This window comes from Indicator indicator, chromosome 2 (genome assembly GCF_027791375.1).
Source record: "Indicator indicator isolate 239-I01 chromosome 2, UM_Iind_1.1, whole genome shotgun sequence".
Lineage (NCBI taxonomy): Eukaryota > Metazoa > Chordata > Aves > Piciformes > Indicatoridae > Indicator > Indicator indicator.
This window is the reverse complement of record NC_072011.1, coordinates 51,062,676-51,087,224: the sequence shown is the minus strand read 5'-3', so window position 1 is coordinate 51,087,224 and position 24,549 is coordinate 51,062,676. Positions and strand designations below refer to the sequence as shown.

At 40.3% G+C, this 24,549-nt stretch overlaps 1 protein-coding gene across 1 annotated transcript in view; it reads right to left on the bottom strand.

Annotated features, from left to right (window-relative positions):
* The window catches only part of HHAT (hedgehog acyltransferase), a 177,545-nt gene that overhangs the window by 136,578 nt on the left and 16,418 nt on the right, over positions 1 to 24,549 (bottom strand). The window contains exon 7 of the mRNA XM_054398978.1: positions 17,720 to 17,870. Within this exon, the coding sequence (XP_054254953.1) occupies positions 17,720 to 17,870 (151 nt within the window). The remainder of the gene's footprint in view (positions 1 to 17,719; positions 17,871 to 24,549) is intronic.

Here is a 24,549-nt window from a genome sequence, read left to right as displayed (position 1 = left end):
ATTCCTCCTGCCTGGACACAGACTGTAAATTTGGCTCCTCTTCAGTAAAATATTCTGTATTGTACAGACAGTCCTCTGTATCAGAGCTGCCCACAGTCCGTATTTAGAGCTCTGAAAACCTCTCCCTCCTAGGACTGAGCATTTCAGTACACACAGTTCCAGGCAACAGTCAGATGTTAATAGGCATCTTACACATCTTTAGTCAAGCTCATCCTAAAGTTTTCTTAGCTCTTCTCTCACAGCAATGACTAAATTTTTTATCTCTGAAAGGACACAACTGAACTTCTTGTGAACAGAGATGTGGAGCATAACAACGTTACCACTTTTGACACCAAACCAAAAGCCAAAGGACTTGCTTTACAGTAAGTATGGAACCTGAATGATCCTGCTAACTTGAGATGATCAGAGCTGAAGTAGGCTGGGGAAACAAAACAGAGGCAGAACGGATTCAGACAGGGAGGGAAAATGAGACAGTTTGCTGTGGACTTTCACGCCATCGTTTCTCTTGGTTTTTTACTTTTTTTTAAAAAAAAAATGCACTTGCTACTAAAAAGAGATGTATAACTTTATTTCATATGGGATTTAGTTACTGACATATTTCCACAAAACATTAAATAGGTATTAAAAAATGAACATGCATAGAACCAGTTTACTAGAATAAATGACAAGGAGGAAAAAAGATCAGAGCCTCCTTAGTTTAACTCATCGTAGATAGACAGGTGCCATTATTCCTGAGTTTGATGCTATATTGATACATTTCAAGTGATTAACTGAGATCCTGAATTATCAACACTGGAATCAGTTATTTAAAGATGTAACCACACTGACCAACAGAATTACAAGAACATACAGTAGCATTAAACTGTTTACCTAGATCTTAAAGACACCTCAGGAAAGTGTAACTGACTAGTTCCAAAAGCAAGAACAAGAACATGGCAAATTTCAAACTATAAATGGGAGAAATAATTGCATTTCTAAAGGCTCGGGATATTGGATACACACACTTTTAAGCACTAGGATATTGGATACACACTGTTAAGCACCTAGGATAACAAACAGACTTTATGCAAGGCCAAAGTACTGAAAAGCTAGGATTATGGCAGACTGGGTTTGACAAAACACTACCACAGACACTTGTCCATACTTAACTACATACAGCATTTAAGTCTACAAGTGAAGTGAAAATACAATGAAGTAACAATGGAAACCATCTGATAGATGTAATTAATCCCTCTGTTCTCAGATAGAAAAGCTAACAAGGAGTAAAGAGTTTTGTAGAGCAGCGTTCAGATTGTAGTTTGGAGGGAATAAGCAAATTCATCACACGAAAGAAGTGAACAAGCAATCACATTGCATTTGTATTAAGAATTTCATAGTGACCCTTTCAACATCACAGGAATCTACCTATCAGGCATGACAGGGTGCCCTCCACAATTTGGAATTACACCTCAGTACATGGACATGTGCATATACTACTGCCTAGAAGCTACACCAATATGTATTTGATATTGCAATATGACTTATAATCAACTTCATACAGCCTGTCCAATCCTCACCTTCTCTACAAAGCACTGGATTTATCTAGCAGACCTTACAATTTAGGGTGCCTCAGTTACATAAAAGTTTCAGAAAACATTTTTTTGAAATCCTGTAACAAGCACAGTTTTCTGAAATAAAGGTTTCAATTAAAATTTAAAATAGCAAGAAAAAGGATATCCACAGCAATACAAGAAAAAATTGACAGGCAAATTCTCTGTACTGCAATACAGTATGATTTTAGTTTTGTTGATAAATAATAGGCTAAGTCTAGTTTAACAGAAGAGTAATGTTAGTCTTTGAACAGAGCAAAATCTTGACTAGTCAATAGAACAATAAAGGATAGATTTATTTAACCTTTATTTCATAATCATGTTACTCATTGTAGAGAATTTGATAGCTGTTTTCTTCATAAAAAACGTCTCCAATTCTACTCCTCTGAAGGGCAGTTTTGAATCACAGTTCTGTATGCAACTTCAATGTTTTTAAGCATGGAAGTGCTGGTTTCTGATACATTTTAACAAAAGACAATATATATAATCCTTCCTAATCCATCTTTTCCCAGTACATCAACTAGAAATTGGTGACCAACAATACACATACATAATCTTTGAAACCTCTGCCTGCAAGCATACATCTCTCTTCAAAGTACATTTTTGAAATTATTTCAGACGTGTAGTTTCTGCTTTGAAAGCTGAATGCATAATGCAACAAGCTGCCTCCCAATTTGCATTCAGCACAAAGCTGATGGGAGGGGAAAAAAAAAAAAAAAGGAAAGAATCCTCTTATACAGAAAAATACATGAAAAGGCAGAAACATGCTGGTATGAATCACAGCCCGTAGCAACTGCACATGCACTGAAATTGTAGTCTTGATGACACCCAGGAGAAAAAAAAAATAACACAAACTCCTTCTTTTTGCCCCCTTGATGCAGAAAGGCATATATACAGACCTGATAGCTAAAGGAGCAAAATTCTGACAAGTTTCTGTTCATGCTGCAATAAAGGTATCATAGAAGCCAGTCACCTGTTTCCCCCCCTTGTGTCCACTGGTACTTTGGACTCACTCGTGAGATTTCCATCTGTCCAATATCCTTCAAGCTGGTCCTTATTGTGCAATTCTGTGTCTACCACTTGCTGCTTAAGAGTGCCGCAGTGCATGGTTCTTCAACCATACCTGCCTATTGCAGGCTGGTGCATACTGGTATCACTCAGGACCAAAAACCGGTCAGGACCTTCTCTTAGGAGTTGGTTCATGCTTCCCTGGCCATGTGCCCTGAGTTCATGGCTCCCAGTGGAGCTACAGGTGAGGCTAAACTTGACATTAGGAAGCCTAGGTCACTCACCCAAAAAATAGCCCATCCTATTTAACCATTGAAGAGTCCTTGCAAGACCAGCACTTCCATTAGCAGTATTTGCAAATAAGTATGGCATTTTGCTGGGAGATGCTGATTATGAGACATCTTCTACATCAGAATATTCGCAGTGGAGACTCAGAGGTCATTGAACAACAGCTGCTTTCACTGACACCATGCTCTCAAGTTGCTTCACTATCCCTTTCTCAAGCAATGCCTTACAGAAGCAATGCCCAAAAGCCTGTAAAAGGGAAAATTCCCCCTGGCATATGTCCCATCATTTAGCAAGTTCTAAACTATTTTCCCGGATCCTTCCTGTTGCTGCTCCATCCTTCTTCCCCAATGCTGCTTGTGGCAACTTCCCCAAACTGGCAATTCCTCAAAGATGAAAGCTTCCAAATTACATGTGTGCAACATAAGTCAAGACATGTTTTACAGGCCTGTCTGAAGAGTAAGATCACTACAGGGAAAACAGACAGCAAAATCTATAGGCAGGTTTGTAACTTGTATTATTTAGTGTCTCAATGAAGTATAAAACTTTGCTACAGCAAGTCCCCTAGAAGGTGTATACCTACCAAGTAGAACTGAGTATTTTTCAAGTAGTCACTACTACCAATTGATTCATCATGATCATCTGTTATGGGTTTAAGAACCATTGAGAAAAAAAAGGTCCTCCAGGAGTACCAGAGCAGACAAGGGGTAGACACAAGAAATTGTAATCTTTTCTTATTTCATCTCATAAGTACTGCATCTTCTATATAAACTGTCTGTACCACCAACTCCACCGTTTTCTCCCTCTCTCTGCTCCCTCATGGACTTTACCTCTTTTGAGGGAGGTTTGTGGCCTGGCTCAGCCTTGGCAGAGCTATTTTCTTCTGTGCAATTCAGACCTAGGCATGGCAGGGAAGGGAAGCCTGGGAGGGAGTGGGGGGGCATTGAGGCGTATTTTTTTTTTTGGACTGGTTGTGAGGGAGGGTTTTTTGGAAGGTTTTGGCCTAATGAGGTTGTTGTAAGCCCAAGTTAGAGAACCGGCCCAAGGCTGAATATGAATTTGTATTTCTTATTTTCTGTATATAGTTGTGAAAATAGCATTTCCGTTTAAATTTCCAGTTCTGTGAGGAGTGTTTTTATTTTACTCCTTGGGGGGGGGGGGGTGGGGTGGTAAAGTATCTCTCTGTTTGCTCTTAAACCAAGACACTATCATTATTAAATAAAGATCCCTCTTTTTAAAAGACACTGTTTCTTCTCCATAGCTTGCAGAGATTCAGACCGTTTTCTGCAAGTTTACTTGAAACCTACAAACTTCATAGTTAAGCTTGTCTCTTTAGTGACAATCAGTACAATTCTTCTTAAATAATACAAATACCACCGTGCTAGGTAGACTGGGTTAACACATCCTGCTCTCGTTGGAAGCTCCCCCCTCTACAGGCAGACAGGAGAGAAAATAACACAAAAAAATACCCTAGACTGAGACAAAGACAGTTTAATAAGATGCACAATTACCTCAGCCTATTCGCAGAAAAGCTCAGCAAAAAGCAGCAGCAGAAGCCAGTGGCCTCCCCCAACCCAGACCCACAGCCCACCAAGCAGAAAAAAACACCACCACCACCAGCAGCAACCAGAACAGGAAGCCTCTCATGTCACAACCTGAACTTCAAGCCCCATGACACTTTGCTTCAGCCAGCACTTTCATTTTGAAGTGGGCATGACAGCAGTGTGATATTGAGTATCAGCAGCATATTCAACTCTATCTATGACACTAGGATGCACTATTTAGAAAGCAGATGCACAACTTCAATAGAAAAACAATTAAATTCACACAGGAGATTATTTTTAAATAGAAATAAAAATAGCAAACTGAAAATACTAATCTCAGAAGCCCAGGCTGGTTGGTGTTATTACTTTTTAAAATTAATGTGGGAAGATACATGATGAAAAATAAGATCCAATCCAACAATCCATTTGGATTTATCTATTAGCCAACTATAGAATACACCTTTGGACACTGAGCCCTGAAAGTCACATTTTGTGGGGACACTTTGGCCACATACAAGTATGTTCTTACAGCTCTCATTTTTCACCTCAGCTTTTCAACTAGTACAAGACAATTGGTGAATTCCACCCACAAAGACTTTACAGTCTGCCCACTGACATGGTATTTGAATCAGTACCAATGGAACTCTTGGCATTCCTCCAAGATAAACAATAACAAATCCTATCACTTCCTATGCAAAACCAAAACATTTCTGTTCTTACCATGCAACTCACAATGAAGCAAACCCTAACTCAACCAAGTAAGAAAATTCCTGTTGAAGTTAATTCCATTTTTTAAGCTTCTTTTAAACATCAAGATCTTAAGAGCCTGCTTAAGTCTAAATCTCTAGCTACAATGGATTGGGGTTTGTTTGCATCACTGATTTTGTTTTAACCATCTGCAATGCAGCAGACTAGTAGTAGCAGCTTTCTTCCACTGCAACACAAAAATGCATCTAAGAGTAAAAAAGAAAAATCAATTTTATTTGAAAGAACAAATATGAAGACTGTCAAATGCTTTTATATCATGTCTTTGACAAGCAATTTCTTGTTACAATAATAAGCAGGACTTGTACATACATGAAGATACCCTTATCATATTCTCTGACACTTGCCTAAGGACATAGTGGAATTTTTACACTTCATGCTTAGATAAAACACTTAAAAATTCTTTCCCGTTTCTTCCTGGAGTGATTCAGCAGTACTAAGTTGCCTGTTGTTTTTCTCCATTATTAGAATAACCAAAGCTGCCACTATGTTCAGCCCCTGCCAGAAGCCTCCATCTGGGGTTCCTGCTCAGTGCTGTAGAGCTATTCTGCAGCAATGTAGCCAATACAAAACCTTTCACCTTACTTCAGAGTTATTTTTAGCTACGTCATTATTTTAAGATTGAACAAAGCAAACTCTAAGCATTTTACTTGCAAAATATGTCCTTCATAGCACCACAGGTGGAAGCTAGGGCTTCTTGTACCTATGAGGAAGGTGGGAATGCACAACAAAATCCTGACCCAGTCAAAATCATTATCAAAACCCTCATGGATTTCCACAGAATGGAAATACTTGGGCTGACTCTACACAGTATGTATAATGCAGGACACGGTCCATCTTCAGTATAAATTTTGTTAGACACACATTCAACTCTGAGTAGAAAATATTAGTAAGTCCCAAGACTTCATCTGCTTACTTACAGTTATTAGCTGGGAGTTCAGGCTGGAGACCGACATAGCAAAAATAACTTACAATAAGACAGCTGCAAGGATAAAATTCTTTTGTGGACCACATAAAAAGACAAACTGCTAGTGGCCTCCAACCTACAAACTGGATTCCATGATCTGTTTTGTTGTTGCATTTCAGTTTAAACACAAAACTTCTGCTGTACCAGAGAGCCTGAGGAAAGCTTTAATTATTCTAGACAGTGACTTCCCCTCACCCCTGCAATCTCCTGGGCACAGAAACAAGCAGAACTTTGAGCAGGCATCAGTCACTGCTAGTGCTAATGTAAGGCTAAAGTCTGCCCACTTAGGAGGCTTGAAGACAAGAAATTAGTTTTGGAGCTCACACATCCATCACATTGGATCTTGGCAATACAGTTCAGCAGACACTTTCTTAAAAAGAGCAGATCTCATTTGTATGATGTTGATCTCTCCTCTAACCCTTCAGAAGAAATATTACTTTAATTTTATACCTTTTTTTGATTCTTCAAAAGCCTGTGGTAGCTTATGAAGAGTGGATGAAACCTAACACCCATTAGTGGCAAACTCCCATAGGGTAAATTCTTCAGTTTTCCTCAACACTCTTGCAATGCAGTGTGATTGCCCAATTACTATGAGATCCCTGTCCTTACTGCAAACAGAGCAATGGAGGCTATTAATAGCTATAACTCATTTTCTACAGTGGTTGTGAGCAAGCAGAGTGCTGTTTGCCCCATGTGAGCAGCAGTAATAGTTTGCACCTATGCAGAGCTCATGTCAAATACTATGGTGAATGGGCTTCACGGGTGATCAGCAGTAGGTGGGCTCAGCTTGCCTGTTCAAAAAGCCCAGCATTTTCATATTACAGTAACAAAGCAGTCACTATGCAAATAAATTTCCAGTTACGCAATTTAGGCCCAAAAAAGGATTAGAGTGCTTCATTATTGCATGTTTTCACACTCCAAAGAGATAAATAATACATTATTTTTTTCTCTACTGAAAATATTTAAGGAGCCTTTAAAGCTTTAATATAACCAGCAAATTGAGCTGTACAGTAGCTAAGAACTGTAGCATGCACTAATTTGGCTGACGTCAAAAGCAGTTAAATCTTTTGTCTCTGAGAGAATGACTAACCAGTCCAAGACTAAAGCATTTTTCACATATTCAGGTGACATGATGGCTAAAATAATGTGTTACAGATGAATGCTCAGCTTTAAGCACTACAACAGTTAATGAAAAATACAAAAAGTAAATCAGGAAAAGTGTTACCTTTCAACATAAAAATGAGTTAACCCACTACTGAAAAATGAACACTAATTCTGCAAGTAAAGGCCCAACTTTGGGGTGAGCAGCTTAAGTATTCTGATATTAGCAAGCTAGGGTCACATTTAAATGATCTGCACAACTCCACAGCCTTTCTAAGGAGGCTCTCTTCAGAAGACCACTGTTACTCCAGCTGTTACTTCAAGAATCAAGAATCAAGAATCAAGAAGGTTGGAAGAGACCTCAAGGATCATCGAGTCCAACCTGTCACCCTACACCTCATGCCTATCTAAACCATGGCACCAAGTGCCATGTCCAATCCCCTCTTGAACACCTCCAGGGATGGTGACTCCACCACCTCCCTGGGCAGCACATTCTAATGGCCAACCACTCTCTCTGTGAAGAACTTTCTCCTCACCTCCAGCCTAAACCTCCCCTGGCGCAGCTTGAGACTGTGTCCTCTTGTTCTGGTGCTGGTTGCCTGGGAGAAGAGACCAAACCCCTCCTGGCTACAGCCTCCCTTCAGGTAGTTGTAGACAGCAATGAGGTCTCCCCTGAGCCTTCTCTTCTCCAGGCTAAACAGTCCCAGCTCCCTCAGCCTCTCCTCATAGGGCTTGTGCTCAAGGCCTCTCACCAGCCTCGTTGCCCTTCTCTGGACATGCTCCAGCAATTCAACATCTTTCCTAAACTGAGGGGCCCAGAACTGGACACAGTACTCAAGGTGTGGCCTAACCAGTGCTGTGTACAGGGGTACAATGACCTCCCTGCTCCTGCTGGCCAAACTATGCCTGATGCAGGCCAGGATGCCATTGGCTCTCTTGGCCACCTGGGCACACTGCTGGCTCATGTTCAGGCGCCTGTCAACCAGTACCCCCAGGTCCCTTTCCACCTGGCTGCTCTCCAGCCACTCTGACCCCAGCCTGTAGCTCTGCATGGGGTTGTTGTGGCCAAAGTGCAGCACCCGGCACTTGGACTTGTTGAATGCCATCATGTTGGACTCTGCCCATCTGTCCAGCCTGTCAAGGTCCCTCTGCAGAGCCCTTCTACCTTCTAACAGATCAACACCTGCTCCCAGCTTGGTGTCATCTGCAAATTTACTGATGATGGACTCAATCCCCTCATCCAGATCATCAATAAAGATATTGAACAGGATGGGGCCCAGCACTGATCCCTGGGGGACACCACTAGTGACAGGCTGCCAGCTGGATGTGGCACCATTCACCACCACTCTCTGGGCTTGGCCCTCCAGCCAGTTCCTAACCCAGCACAGAGTGCTGCTGTCCAAGCCACAGGCTGACAGCTTGGCCAGGAGTTTGCTGTGGGGGACAGTGTCAAAGGCCTTGCTGAAGTCTGATTTGTAACTGTTCATTTCTCAGAGGAGCATACTGCTTAGGAGTGCCACACAGATCAGAGGTGGCATGGACATGCACAGCAAGACCTACCTTACATTTAACCCTAGTCCTTATGTACCAACAGAAGGAAAAAAGAGCCCTTTGTTTTCTGACACTGTCTTCAATGACCACATAAAAAAAAAAAATCACAATAATGAAACTAATATTCTTTAAGGTTTTTAAAGCACATCATCCACAAATATATGCAAATTCAAGCTTTCCATGACAAAATGGTTCTTAGGCCTGTCATTTTTAGTACTGACTTGGGATCTGATTCAGTCCTCCATACAGGACACATCAACCAGATCTTATGACTTCATAGTGTTACAGTTTGCAAAAGAAAGCTTAACAAAGCTCATGGGCATTGATGTATACGGACTTCTGCACACATTGGCAATATTGATTTCTTCTCCCCTTTAGATTTCAATGCAATTTTCTCATTACTTATGAGGACTAGGCCATTTCAAAACTGTGCATGTAATTATTTAATCCAGCTATCTTCTTAAGTAATCTTAGTTCATAGTTAAGTGATCATCTCTAAAAGTACAGGATGGAGAGAAGGTGCCTCTTCAGTAGAAAGGCTGCAGCATTAACACTTTAAAATCTGTGAGAAGCTAGATCATTAAGAAATTTTGTTTTACTTGAGACACTGTCTAAAACACAGAGAACAACTTTTTCTTTGAAAATATCAAAGGCTGGAAATATACCAGAAGTGACTCTTCTAATCCCCAGAGAAGAGGAAAAGACAGAGAAGCCTGTCCTTTGCTTTCTTGTCTCCTAGTTTCCAGCTGCTGACTAAGTCCCATTAGAGGCATGGCATATAGCTTTCAAAAACAACTGTCTAGAACGTTGGATAGATATGAAACAAATTACCTAAACATCTTGAGGCTGACTGCACAAATAGGCTTGGCTCAGCATCACAGACAGTGTCCACTCCTCAGGCACAGAACCCCGGTTAAGATCCTTCTGCAGCTTTGGGAATGAGCTGCTGTCATCACTGCAACTCCTTCCACCACAAGGTGAGCAGCAGGTCTGAGCCATAGATCTGGATATGCCATTCAAATTTCTACCAGGCTTTAGGCAATTTGCACTACACCCCTTCTTCACACTGCCATGGAAATTTGGAGTTCCTTTACACTGCCTGGTTCCCCTTCCTTTGTGCATAGTTTTCAAGTATTTGCAGCTTAATTGACTTCTGAGGATACTTGCCATGGGATGGAGATTATGACCCATTATTTATAATCCTTCCTTTTTCCCATGCAATTATCTCCAGATGACAGGTTGCATGATACTCATTTGCTGTTACTGCTACTGCTATAATCAGAGAACTCACAGGAAGGAGAAATTTAGATTTTCTTCCTATCTCAAATTTCATACCATCACTCAATTTACCAAGAAACACCATACCAAGAGAGCACTACAATGTCCAAACAGGACACAAAAGCCTTTCACATGAGTTTGTTAGAGTACAAGCCCCTAAACTTTTAAAGGCATCTTCTTCTCAGCCCAGAGGCATCCTGAATACACATGGCTGTAGCACAGTTACAGTTGGACAATTATGAGTCTGTTAACTTGTGCCAGACATTGACTATGTGGGAATTTAAGAAGGCAAGATTCCCAAATCAAGCATTGATGGAAACACCACTTCTGATGTTATTTAAATCCCCTTAATGATATCTTATGACATAAAGCCTTTCAGCAACTTACTCATGTTGATACATTTAATAAGTCCCAAAAGGATTTATTCCAATACAAAAATTAGAAACACCCAAAGAAGGGAACCATGTGATAAACTGCACTGAGACTAAGAGAAACACAGGTGAAAAAGGCCTTTAATTACTTTTTTCCCCCCTATAGGCCAGAAAATCCATTTTCCTTGTTTAAAAATCCATTTCAGCCCTCACCACAAACTAAGAATAGGAAATTAGATGTAAATGCTATCAAGTGTTTAAGCCAGAAATAAGAAATGGTAAGTTTTTGCTTGCTATTCATTATGCCAAAATTATTGCATATAGTCACAGTGATCTCTTGCGCTTGCATTCACACATAGCATCAGTATTAGACTTGTGTTTTCCCAGAAAAGATTCTTCAAGAAAGGGAAAATGTTCTGTACAGCCCTCTCTGAGAGGAAACTGTTTCCAGAGGAGGGGGGAAGGTTTCAAGAACATCACCAAAGGCACAAAAAAAATGATCAGGATAAGGAAGAAACAGATGGAGATGAGATTGTATTTTCATTTGCAGATTCGTCTTCTGTGGCATGGTTATAGCTGTTGCAGTCGAGGGGAGGCTTATCTATTAATTACCCTCACAGCAATAATTAATAAAATGATATGGCAATGGGTAGTAATAAAGACAATATGCCTTTATTAGGAAATATGTCAAAACTCTTCAAGGATTATTCGTACGGTTGGAAGATATATTTACAGAAGATTATGCAGTCTCAGTCAGGGCAAATATGAACTATTCTATGCAAGTTAGGAGGAAACAACTTGGAAAGAGAAGGTCTCCGAGAGCAGTTCGTGCTCAGTCACAGCGGGGAGGAGGCTCGATAAGAACCGCTAAACCCAAAGGGCAGGGAATTAGTTACTCACAGCTATTTTCACCCATATAAGGGATGCTGCTGCTGCATTGGCTTTGGGGCGCTCTCCTAAGCGCAGCACAGCAGATTGCCGGCAAGGAAGGTTTGCCGCGCGGTCCCAGGCTGGTCTGGCTTCAGCGGACAGCGGGCAGTGGGCAGTTAAGGGCGCTCTTGGCGACGGGCGCTTGCGTGGTTCCTGGGTAAACTGAGGCACGGCACGGTTCTGGGGACAAGGGAAGCAGGCTCAGCCACTCTGGCTGTCTAGGCACTGATTTCTCCAGCTTGCGTGTGTATGGCTCGTGGCTTTATCCCAGGCTCTGGACCAGACACTCGAGGCAGGGCAGCTCGAGACTGCAAGGCTTGAAGCAAGGCTTCAACACATTTGAGCAAGGCTTCAACAAGCATGAGCAAGGCAAGGCTAGGCTACCTAGCCACTTGTATATACACAAAATGCCAGAGGTCAATTGGTCCAATGGGGCACTAAAGCTAACATGTAGCTGCCCAATGGAAAGCCTTCTGCCAGGCTATGAACATAAAAGGCAGAGAAGCAAGGACCTTGTATCTGGGGGAGCTTATGTGCTCTGACCCCAGATGGGCATCTTGTTTACCAGACAGGCAGGGATTCTGTCCCCTTTGTTCCTTTTCCCGCGTTGCCCTGTTTTGGTGGCAGAAAGGAGGGGAGGGAAAGGGACCTGTCTAGACATCTTAAGGCCTGTCATGGTCCTACCACCACAATAGCCAAGAACATCATTAGCCTACAGCAAAATTCTAATCCATAATTTGGAGCAATCCACTGAGAACTTGCACAGAGACAACTTTTGTCATATAAGGCAAGCAACATTTTTGCAATAATGAGGCAGATACAAAAGACAGAATTGCAGACAATTTCTTTCAAATCATAACCTAGCTGCGATTTCTTGATGTCACCAAAATATGTGAGATAAACTTAACATATAAAAGCATGTATTTGAGTCTGTACATGCGAAATACAGCCCTCCAAGTCCAACCATTAGCATGCAAGAAAATGAAGGGTTGACTTAAGCCAGACTCCAGTCTGGTCAAGAATCAGTGTGTTAAGTACAAGGTGGAATGTGCAATTTAGTGTGGTAGTTGCAAATAGCCAGATATTTTTCCATCATTGTATTATTTTATGTTCATCTGGCAGCGTTTCTTCAACCCCATTTTCTTATTCTGGATGAAATTCTCCTACCTGTGAAATCTACTTTTCAAATACTACTTCTTAAAGTCTTCCTGAAGAACCTCTACCCTTGCTGAAGCTAACCTGTATTAAGTTTTAACACAATTTGTCCCCAAGACACTTGCCCTTAAATTATTTTGGGGTAAGATACTTGGGAATGTGCAGATTTTTTGTGTGGAAAGGCAGAGAAGAAGAGGCATTGTGCTTCTGTATATTTCATATCAGTCTATGACCTCAGATAACTGGTTTCTTATTCCATGCTGTTCCCACGGCATGTCAAAACACATCCAATCAATGTGCCCAACATCTTTGAAGAAGGGCACTTACCATGCTCACTAACTTAGTATGGAAAGATTAATATGGAAGCATGACTTTTTTTATTTCCCTACAAACAGCATCTGTGCTAAAAGTTGTCCTAATTTTTGTGGAATACATTGCAAAAGTAATTTACTGATACATCAAAATTGATCAACTATTTAGTTACATGCTATCTATTGTTTCTGTAGTTTTCACATCTTTGATCCTCCACTAGGATATTTTTCCTATTGAACTAATTCACAAGTTTCAGCAGCAGCACAACTTTTTCCAGTTGCACTACACAATTCACCCCTTAACCTGATAAGCTGTATGGCAGATATCAGCCTTGACCAACTTTTTAAAAGCACAAGTTTCCAACAGTATTGATTGTTTTCACGATTCACAGAATCAACCAGGTCAGAAAAGACCTCCAAGATCATCAGAAGTCCAACCTATCACCCAACCCTATCTAATCAACTAAACCATGGCACTAAGTGCCTCATCCAGTCTTTTCTTAAACACCTCCAGGGACGTTGACCCCACCACCTCCTTGGGCAGCCCATTCCAATGGACAATCATTCTTTCTGTGAAGAACTTCTTTCTGAGATCAAGCCTAAACTTCCCCCTGCACAGGTTGAGACTGTGTCCTCTTGTTCGGTTGCTGGTTGTTGGGACAAGAAACCAACCCCCACCTGGTTACAACCAGTCTTCAGGTAGTTCTAGACAGCAATAAGGTCTCCCTTGAGCCTCCTCCAGGCTAAACAACTCCAGCTCCCTCAGCCTCTCCTGGTGAGGGCTTGTGCTCCAGACTGCTCACCAGCTTTGTTGTCCTTCTTCTGGACACTTTCGAGCAATTCAACATCTTTCTTGAATTGAGGGGCCCAGAACTGGACACAGTACTCAAGGTGTGGCCTAACCAGTGTTGAACACAGGGACAGAATGACTTCCCTGCTCCTGCTAGCCACATTATTCCTGATACAGGCCAGAATGCCACTAGTCGTCTTGGCCACTTGGGCACACTGCTGGCTCATGTTGCTTTTAACCTTGGTAACGAAAAAACAGATTTTAATTCCTCATGACTTAAGATAAAGCAGATATTAATAACTAATTTGGTGTGTCACTGAACTGCTGCCCTATCTGAAAATCAGGAGCTGAAAAACTCCTATTCACAGATATAATTAAGCTTCTGAATAGTAGTACATTTATCATGCATTTATCAACTATGCAGCTGCATATTTAGAAAGACAATGATATCCTGGTAACACGTTCAAATCTGCATTTGTCTTGAGACAGTAAACAAGACTTTTTTTTTTTTACTCAAGAGATTGTTTTGATTAAATACAATGCAAATTAGGCAGAATCTGCTCTAAAGTTGATAACTCCTTTTTAATGAAAGCCTTTGTTTTTAAGTTTGAATGGACAGAATCTGGTTTATTGTTTAGTACCATAAATAGGGAGGCAGGCTACCTGATTTTTTTCTAACGCCTTCTTTGCTTTTCAGCTCTAGAGAAATTTTAGACAGACTGTGGTATATCTCTTATCTTCCTGATTGAAAGCTTTTCCACCTGCTATATCACATGGCAAATTATGTCTGCATGTACTGATTATAAATGGCACTGGTCTGGATGCATCAGATCAAAAGCTTTGCTGTTATGCTCAAAGGACACCAGGTGGTAGTGGAAGACTTGTTAGTAGCATATTTGCATTCCTTGTATTGCAACACTTACACTGTCTTTCTCTTCAGGCTACCTTCTCTCCTTCAAAATCTGTACTGCTAATACATTTGAGACATAAAAATACTCTTCTGAAAGCCTAGCTATCATAGTACACTATTCTGAGAGTACCCTAAAGTGGCTGCCAGCAAGAAGGATTAAAGTGAGTCAAGCACACAAGCACGTTTTTCTGAGCTGTGTCCCCAGTGCCAGCCAGCAGATAACAGTGGTGTACTCAATGTCGTTTGACTTATTCTAGCCCACTTCATCTCCCAGACTGGCCCTAGGAGCCTTTAACAAGCTTTACCACGCTACTGTTTTATGAAAACAGAGCCTCTTCTGTACAAAGAGGTACAAACCCCCTCACCAGTTTAAAAACAGACACTGTGCTATTATAATTTAAATTTGGTCTACTGTCCTAGTCTGAGTTAGAACAGAACAAGTTCTGTGATTTTACTTTTCAGCTCAGTCCTTTCTAAGTAACTGCACTTTCTGCAGTTAACAGCATGTTTCCACAGACTGTGTGCTTCTAGTAGTGACATTTACAGTTAGTACCAAGGATTGATATGCAGAAAGGCTCTTGCTTGTACTTGCTCCTGCGCAGACCAAGACAGCACCTAAACCTTGTGTACTGCATGGAGCATGCAGAAAGTAAACAGCTCCATCTACAAGGAGGAGTGAGCAGGACAGGTGACCCTAAAACAACCATCAAAATGTTCCATTCTATATACAGCATATTTGGTATAAACCTGAGGATCAGTGTTTTCTTCAACGGCCAGCATCTGAGGAGGACTCTGTCCATTATGCCTTTGATCCCAATCTATGCGCTACAGAATCCAGTTCTAGAACCTGGCTCCAGAATCCAGTTTCTGTCTGCTGCTGAGTCCAGCACAGGACTTTCCCAGTGCCTTCCCACAACGTCAGTGATGACAGTGATTAAATGCCATAGGGCGACTCGGTTTGAGATTGGTTTGCATTTATTTAATGTTCCTATTTTGACTAAAGCAATTTTAGTTTTCTTTTCTAATCCATAAGTCCCTCTTCCCTTACACCCTTTCTCTTCCCCTTTGGAAAGGGATATTTAATCATGTGTCTAGTGGCCAGCCCAGACCCAACCCTTGACACCCACTTTGAAAAAAGTTGTTTGGAACATTCACTTAGAAGTCCACATATTCACAAACTGTAAACAAGTATTTAGCACTTTAAGAAAGCCAGTAGGACTTCACAACACAACCTATTTACGTGCACCGTTTTTTGTTAGCTTTTATGTCAAACTCTTGTCCTGTTCAGACAATCATACAGTTAAGAAACAAAGGCTCTTTCCAGCTTCTAACACCAATATTCCTACATAGCATACCAAGACACATAATAAGACTGCAAAGCATCTGGGTAGTTGCAAAGGGAGAGTTTAACTGTAAAGGCTTATGGACATCATAATTCAGGGATTCAGAGGGCAAGATACATGAGATCTCCTTGATAACTGACAATGAACCCTAATTCTCTAGCAGCCATACTATCCACATGGCTTTGAGAACAAGAAATCAACTCAGCTGTACATGAACTTGTTTGGGTTTTTTTTCAACCTTCAAAGCATGCAAACAAATCCTGCCTCTGAAACAAGTTTATTATTTCTGACAGTGAATGTTTTAAACACATATGAATGAAATACTTAGGCAAATGGCAAATATCAGCAGCTGAAATTTTTTTCCTTCTAAAAAAAAAAAAAAACAACCAAACAACTTTCTTCTAAGATACTAGTTACTTTTTTGTTTGGTTGGTTTCTTTTGTTTCACGAACATCCAATGTTTCCACTGTGGTACACCACACATCTTTGCATACTCAGAGTCCCTTTTCATGATCTGTTATAACCACCTGACACAGGACTGTCATTAATGTTTGTGCTGGAGTTTGGTTTCATTTGGCACCTCCAAGACAATACACAGATTTCACAGAATAATAACTAGGAGATAAGAAAAAAAAATGCTGCTGGTTGTAACAAGGCCCAGTAGGCCAAGAGATGCTGATAAAACCCACAGATGTCTAAATTATCTTTGTAGGTCATAAGCCCAGTTCAGCTCTGAAATATAATTTCAACCAAAGCATCTCCTAGTAGCCCAAATAATTTTTAACGGTTTATTTGGGTTTTGCCCCCTATTTCTACTGCATTTCTTTGAATACTACGTATTGACAGTTGCAACTATTACAAACCATAAAGCTTCCTATTACAACTTGCTTCAAGCTGAAATTCAAAATTAAAATCTCATCCCATAAAGCTCCAGTTTTAAGACTAAAATGAAAAACCTTTATTCATACTGCAAAGCAGTTGGAGACCAAGCAGGGTAAGCACCATTGTGCTAGGCTCTGCACTAAAATGCTGCCAAGTCTAAATCATCTTAGGTTAATGTTTCCAGAAGTCTGGGGCACAGCATTCCACAGACCAAACAACCAGAGATGGTGCAGAGGAAAACAAGGGAGGGGAAAAGTCAAGTGAATACATCATTAACACACAGGCTAAATAGCAAGCTGAATCCACCTGGGAAAATATTTTCAGGAAAAATACTTCAGTGAACACCAATTTAAAGCAACCACAAGATTGATACTTTTTTTTTTTTTTGTGAAATATCATGCTGAAACACTTCAAAAGCAAAAGGGCTCTGGAAATTCATTCTACATTATAAAAAAAAAACTACCTTCTTTTATAGTGTTTTTTAATGTGTTTAAGACTTTCCCTACTGCATAACTGTGTATGGGAGTGTTTTAAATACAACTTTCCTCATAGGGTAATTAATCAAGCACTTTTCCTTCTCTGTAAAAACATGCAGCTAAAATATGGGTTTAGACCAAGACTGAAAAATGAATTGTTTAATCGATATCTAGAAAAAATGGATGCTACATTAGCAAAGCTAAGTGGGTTGAGTCTAATTCTAATTAAGAGGATGAAAATACTGAAAGGGATGCTTGCCCCTATGCACTGGAGCATGAAAAAATAAACTATCAAATAGAGGTGCCTATAGAAACGAATTGCTAAGGATGAATTGCAGTGTTTTGTTAAAGAAAACAGCAAGAGAACATGAATGCAAACATGTATGTGACCACAAACACACACGTGCACGATTTTATCCATTGATTACCAGGTATCAGTGCTTGAGAAGCAATAATGACTAACCTCCACATTTTAGTGAAACTGTGCATCAGACTCACACAGCAAGGAAGAGCTGGAGGTTTGAGTCCATCCATTTGAAGGATGAGGGCAGGAACACCATACAGAACCAGGTATTTCACATAAAAAAACAGCACTTGAGCTAAAGCCAGGCCACCTAAAAAAAAAAAAAAAAGACAAAAACAAACCCAAATCTTAAGTTCTGAAATACTTATAAAAGCCATTAATACTGATTAGTTCCAAACAGCCATCACTCAAAGATCTTAAAAAAGCATCATCAGCTGATAAGGCAACAGTTATGGGACAAGAGCATATGCAATTTTAATTTTAGGCACGTGCACCAACCAAATCGTACCATTATTCCAATATGTAAGCATCTGTAGTTGCATTTTCAATACTCTTTGGACTGTGAGTTGTGATTGCTATGAAAAAAAAAGATTAACTTAGTTGAGCTAAAAATGAGAACACACTGAACCATGCAGGGACAAGAATTTTTTTTTTTACCGATACTCCCCAAAACACCCCCCCTACTACACCCCTTCTGCTGCAGTTGAGGTATAGAAGACTGAAACTCCACTTAATATAATACATATTTCACTTTAAGGAGGCCTTTGTCCTGTGGATTTAAAGTGCTTTAGATACCCTAGTTCCAAAGATGACATTTTCGCAGCATGTCTGCTCACAATACCAAAGATCTTGCACAGGTATGGGATTAAAATCACACTGGCAATTCCCAGTGTTATTACTCATGCAAGTAACAATCTTAGAATGCATTATAAACAAAGCAAGATGATTCATATTAATATTCTAAATGTCTTTGGCTGAATAAAACGTTATTTGACCAGTAATTATAAGGAAAATGGCAGTAAAAAGCAAAGGTCAACACCCTTATAGAAACTGGTGAGAGCTCACTCCTAAAATTTCCACTGACTTGGGTGAACTTTTCGATCTGACAGTTGACAAAATCTAACCTCAAAGGAAAGAAAATAAAATTATAACAATTTGGAAGAGTAGAAAAAAAATAATTGTTATATCTCCATCCTTTCCAGTGCTTGACTTCCCCAATTTGTGATTTGACTGGAGTACTTTAGACATTCAATTTTAAAATCTTCCAGCAGACTTTCCTTAGAGACAAAGTTTTCACTTGTACTCCAGCAGTAGAAGTCCATGAAGAGCTCTTGGGAAATCTGTTGGGAATTTTTGCCAAAACATCCCTTTTGCATTCTAATGCTGACTAATGACTATTTTGTGGAATACAACCAAAAGTTAAACGCTAGAAACTCATCTAAAACATTACAACCAAGGGTGAAATTCTGGCACTAGCAATGTAAATTGCAAAACTCCCACTGGTCTACACATGGCCAGGATTTTGTTGCTACAGTCCAACATTTCTAGTTGATATATATATATATATCAAGATCCAAGTGAATAGCATAAGAAAGAGTTATGCCATACAAAATAAAAATTGATGGTAGAACATAATACATAGACATGAAGCTTATGGTATTTTCGTTCAGGGAAACAGCCATCTAGTATTCAACAACATTCTTCCTCAGAGGAAAATAAACAATCAGAAGCACAATTTGGATATTAGGCAATTAGCTACCCTTTAGATTACCACTAAATCATCTATACAGACAACTTTCTGCTTTAATTCCCATTTCATTCATTTCCTCATTCCTTTTCTAACAAATTTCACTGAAGAACTGAATGCTGACACCCACACAAACTGATTATGAAGATCACAGCTGTATGTGCTGTGGCAACATTCAAAATCCTTTGGCTGTGCATGATGGAAAGAGATTTAGTGATACAGACTGCCACTCTCTTGAGACCCCAAAATCAATACATTCAATTTCAAACACAATGATGAAAGCTTCTGAGCTAATACTCAGGTTTCAAGGGGGAAAAAAAGGGGGGAAGGTACAAAAAGAGGGGGAAAAAGGCATTTTCACCATCTCTAGTAACATACATCTAAACTGTCATTACTGTTAACTAGCAGACAGTTCCACAACACTGATATTTTAGATAAACATAGACATCACATCATTGATCATTACCTGGCACACAACAGCAATTCTGCATGTGGCATTTCTAAGACTAACATACCAGAAATGTGACAGTCCCTATCAAAATATGCAGCTTAAATTCTCATTGGTCTTCACCTCATGCCAGCTGTGTGAGAGTTCTGGCCACACATGGAAAACTACCAGCAAGATTCAGAGCCACACAACAGCTGGGCTGTGTTGGAAGTAGGCACAGGCTTTAAACCTCCTTGCATACCTGAGACATTCCAGCTGCTTTGCACTTGCTCCATTACAGCACAAAGCAGCCACAAGTACACTGCTTCACTCAGTTTAAAAACATGAAATCAAAAAGAAATTTAGGATTAATGATACATTTCTCAAATTCATTAACAATATCACGTGATTTGTGATATTGTTAATACAACTTAAAGCTTAAAGAACTCACATGAGCATTATCTTAGACTGGAAAAAAGTTATATTAAAAACACATCTTGCTGGGAAGAGTATTGCAAAAATGTTATTTCTTCCCCAGATTAATTTAGAAAATTGAGAGCCAAGGTTATATTTTTCTTAAAAAAAAAAATTAAATGTTGAGGGATTTAAAAACAAAACCATGTACCCACACAATCATAAACTCATAGACTTCAATAGCGAAGCTGTTTGAAGTCCTAGATCAACTTTTTAAAGAAACTGACATTTTCAACTTCTCATCTAGCAATCCTTAAAACAGTATAATATAGTTTTCCTACATTTTAAAAATGCATTTAGATACCTTTAAATATTTACCTTAAACTTACTGAAAATCGTATTTTTAAAGTTTCACAGAGCTTTGTTCCAAGGATAATTAGAACTTAAAATATTTAGAGAATTTTAATCTACTTTTTTGAATGAAGTTAGCAGATAGAACATTTTCATAATGACAAAAAAATTGGATCCAGATATTAGAGACCATACTTAGCATTTTTCTGTCCCCAATCCATCACCAAAACTGACAGTCAAGCATTGTGACTTAGCAGGCAATTCTAGAGCGAGGACAATAGCACAAGTTTACCCTTTTTGCAGCTAGATTGACCTTGTAGCATTAATGATTGCAGATGCCTGTTTCTGTCAAGTACCAGGGCAAGCTCAACTAGAGAAAACACCTACCAGAGGTAAGCAGTCTTATTTCAAAAGGGTTACCAACGTAAGGCATCAGTCTAATAAAAAGCGTACCTTCAGAACAGCTCAAAATTTGGGGCCATATCATCAAGTTCAGAATAGCAGGCTTCAGGTTTATTTACTCTTTTCCCTTTATTTTCTATGCACATCTTTTCCTTCAGGAAAGAAGGTGTCTCTTGCACTGGAGCAGAGAGGCCACAGATGTATCTCTGCAATAATGCCAGCAATCACAAGATACAGGAGGTGCTTCCAGCTCCATTAACCAATCAACAAGAGCATGATTGTTGACAAGCTTCAAATACCCAGCTACACTATTTTCTTCACAGCAGGACACTCCTCCCTAACAAGGGCTCCATGACGGGATCTACTACGATGTTCTTAGTTTGCTATTGATCATAGCAGGAGGTTACACCTCATGCTGGGGGAGGCTTTCATCTGAACATGTGACTACTGCAGTTCCAAGTCAATTTGGCACAAGTTGCCAGACAGGCATTGCTCTACTGCCATTATCAGCAATCCTATCTACACCATGTTGTGCTGTCCTGGCCTGTGGTCAGGACTAACCATCCACTCCTACCTGCTACGCTGAGCTGAACTGTCACAAAAGGGACAACTCAATTCTGTAATTCCTGGCTCTAGCTTTAAAAAAAGCATCATGCAAGAAACATGAAGCATCCTAATTTCATTACTTGGAACAGTAAACAGTGGACGTAATAATTAGGCTCATATTTCTTTGCAGCATTTTTCACTGCTGGTTGGCAGTGCTTTGAAAGAGGCAGTGGCTCACAAAACCAAACAGAACGATGAAAGGAAAAAATGTACTATAAGGAGTTGTGAAGCCTGGCTTTGTATCCCAGCCTTCCTGTAGCACACAGGAAGCAAGAAAAATCCAAAAATTTATGGAGTAATAGCAAGAAACTACATACCACAATGTGCATCCAGGAGGCTAAGGACTTCATTTTAAGCAAAGTTTAATGGACATGAAGATCCCAAAGTGAAGATTCTTAAAGAAGACTAAACAGAGCTGCTCAGAGACTCATGGTCAAGGCATAGACAAGTCTTCCAGATTAAGGGAAGCTTCCAGAAGCTTTCTCAAGGATATAAACGCCTTGGATACTCCCAAAAAAGGTATAGTAGGCATTATGTTCATTAGTAAGTACTTGCAGGATAGAACTCCCTAATTAAATCAAGATACTACATTGTGGAGGATTTTGATTGAGGCAGAGTTAGTTTTCATAGCAGTAGCTAGTATAGGGCTATGTTTGGGATTGAAACATATTGTGCTTGAAACAGTGTTAATCCAGGGATGCTGTTTTAGTTAGTGATGAGCAGTGCTTACACAGAGCTTACACAAGGTCTTTTTTGGCTCCTCACACCATTCCACTAGTGAATAAACTGGAGATGTACAAGGACTTGGGAGGAGACATAGCTGGGACAGCTGACCCGAACTGACCAAGGGGATATTCCACACCATATGGCATCCTGCTCAGCATATAAAGGTGGAGGAAGGATGAGAAAATGGCAGAGAAGACACAGACATGCAGAGTGATGGCATGTCTTCTCAAATAACCATTCTGCATGACAGAGCTGGGCTTTCATGGAGATGGCTGAACACCTGCCTGCTAATAGGAAGCAGTGAATGAATTCCTTGTTTTGCTTTACAGCTTTCACTTTACCTATTAAATAGTCTTTATCTCAACCCATGAGTTTTCCTCTTTTACCACTCCAAATCACTCCCCAACACCACCAGGGAAGTAAGTGAGCAGCTGTGTGGTACTCAGGTGCCAGCTGAGCTTAAGCCACAACATACAAGTTAAGAAAAAAAAAAAAAACAGTAGCAATAAAAACAGGTTAATTGCCAATACTCTCTGTAAGTTTAGCTTACATAAAGCTTATAGAAACATTATTGTCTCCCACATACACTTTTTTAAAGCAGTGAACTATCCAATGCTTTAGAGAATAAAAACCTTAGTTTTGATTGGTATTTGCATTTACAGTTTTCAAAACAAATCTCAAGATGCCAAATATTTTATTGGATTTTTGCCAGGGGAGGTTTATAGTGGATATTAGGAAAAAATTACTGAAAGAGTAGTCATGCATTGGAATATATTGCCCAGGAAGGTGTGGGAGTCACCATCCCCAGAGGTGTTCAAGAAATGTGTGGACACAGCCTTTTGGGAGACAGTTTAATGGCCATGGTAGTTTCAGGTTGATAGGTTGACTTGAACCTAGAACTGTTTTGGTTGGAAAAGACCTCTATGTTTTTATGTTCTATGATTATTTGTCTTGCAGGATGGAAAAACAACCAAACAAATCACTCTGAGCATTTCATTACCATCTAGACAAAACCACTGGCACCCTAATTTCAGTAGTGTAACACTACATGCCTCTTAAAATGAACTCCAAAAACCCTCTTGTCCTGATTTCAGTTAGAATAGAACTATTCAGTGGTTCTACTTTTCAAGCTCAGTCTCTTTTAATTAACTGCACTTTCTGAAGTTAATGGAATATTTTCCAAGTGTCTGCTTCTACTATTTATGGCACTCAATGTTTATAGCTAGTGCCAAGGATGCATATGCAAACCAAATGTCACTGCTTAATCTTGTGTGCCATATCAGGGTGCAGAAAGTAAAAGGCTGCACCTGCAGGGAGGAGTGGATGGAACAGGTGATCTTAAAATAACATTAAAGATCACAGAATCACAGAACATTAGTACTGGAAGGGAACTCAAAAGATCATCTAAGTCCAACCCCCGTGCCAGAGCAGGATCACCTATACCAGATCACATCCAGGTGGGTTTTGAATATCTCCAGAGAGGGAGACTCCACAACCCCCCTGCAAAGCCTGTTTGAGTGTTCCATCACACTCACAGCAAAAAAAAATTTCCTCATGTTTCCATGGACCTTCCTATGCCTCAACTTCCACCCATTGCCCCTTGTCCTGTCACTGGGCACCACCAAGAAGAGCCTGACTCCATCCTCTTGGCACTCACACTTCACATATTTATACACATTAATGAGGTGACCCCTTAGTCTCCTCCTCTCCAAGCTAAAGAGTTCCAGCTCCCTCAGTCTCTCCTCATAAGGGTAAGATGTTACACTCCCTTAATCATTTTTGTGGCTCTGCACTGGACTCTTCCAAGCAGTTCCCTGAGGTCCTTCTTGAACTGAGGGGTCCAGAACTGGATCCAATACTCCACACGCAGCCTCACCAGGGCAGAGTAGAAGGGAAAGAGAACCTCTCTTGATCTACAAACCACACCCTTCTAATACACCCCAGATTGGTATTGGCCTTCTTGGCCACAAGAGCACATTGCTGGCTAATGGTCAACCTTCCATCCACTAGCACCCCCAGGTCCTTTTTGCCTTCACTGCTCTCCAGCAGGTCACTCCCCAACCTATACTGATACCTGGGGTTGTTCTTTCCAGGTGCTACACTTGCCCTTGTTGAATTTCATTAAATTTCTCCCTGCCCAACTCTCCAACCTGTCCAAGTTTTGCTGAATAGCAGCACAACCCTCTGGTGTGTCAGCCACTCTGTCCAGTTTCATGTCATCAGCCAACCTGCTGACAGTGCACTCTGTTCCCTTGTCCAGGTTGTTGATAAATATATCGAATAGTACATCCCTGAGGGACTCCACAGGCCTCCACC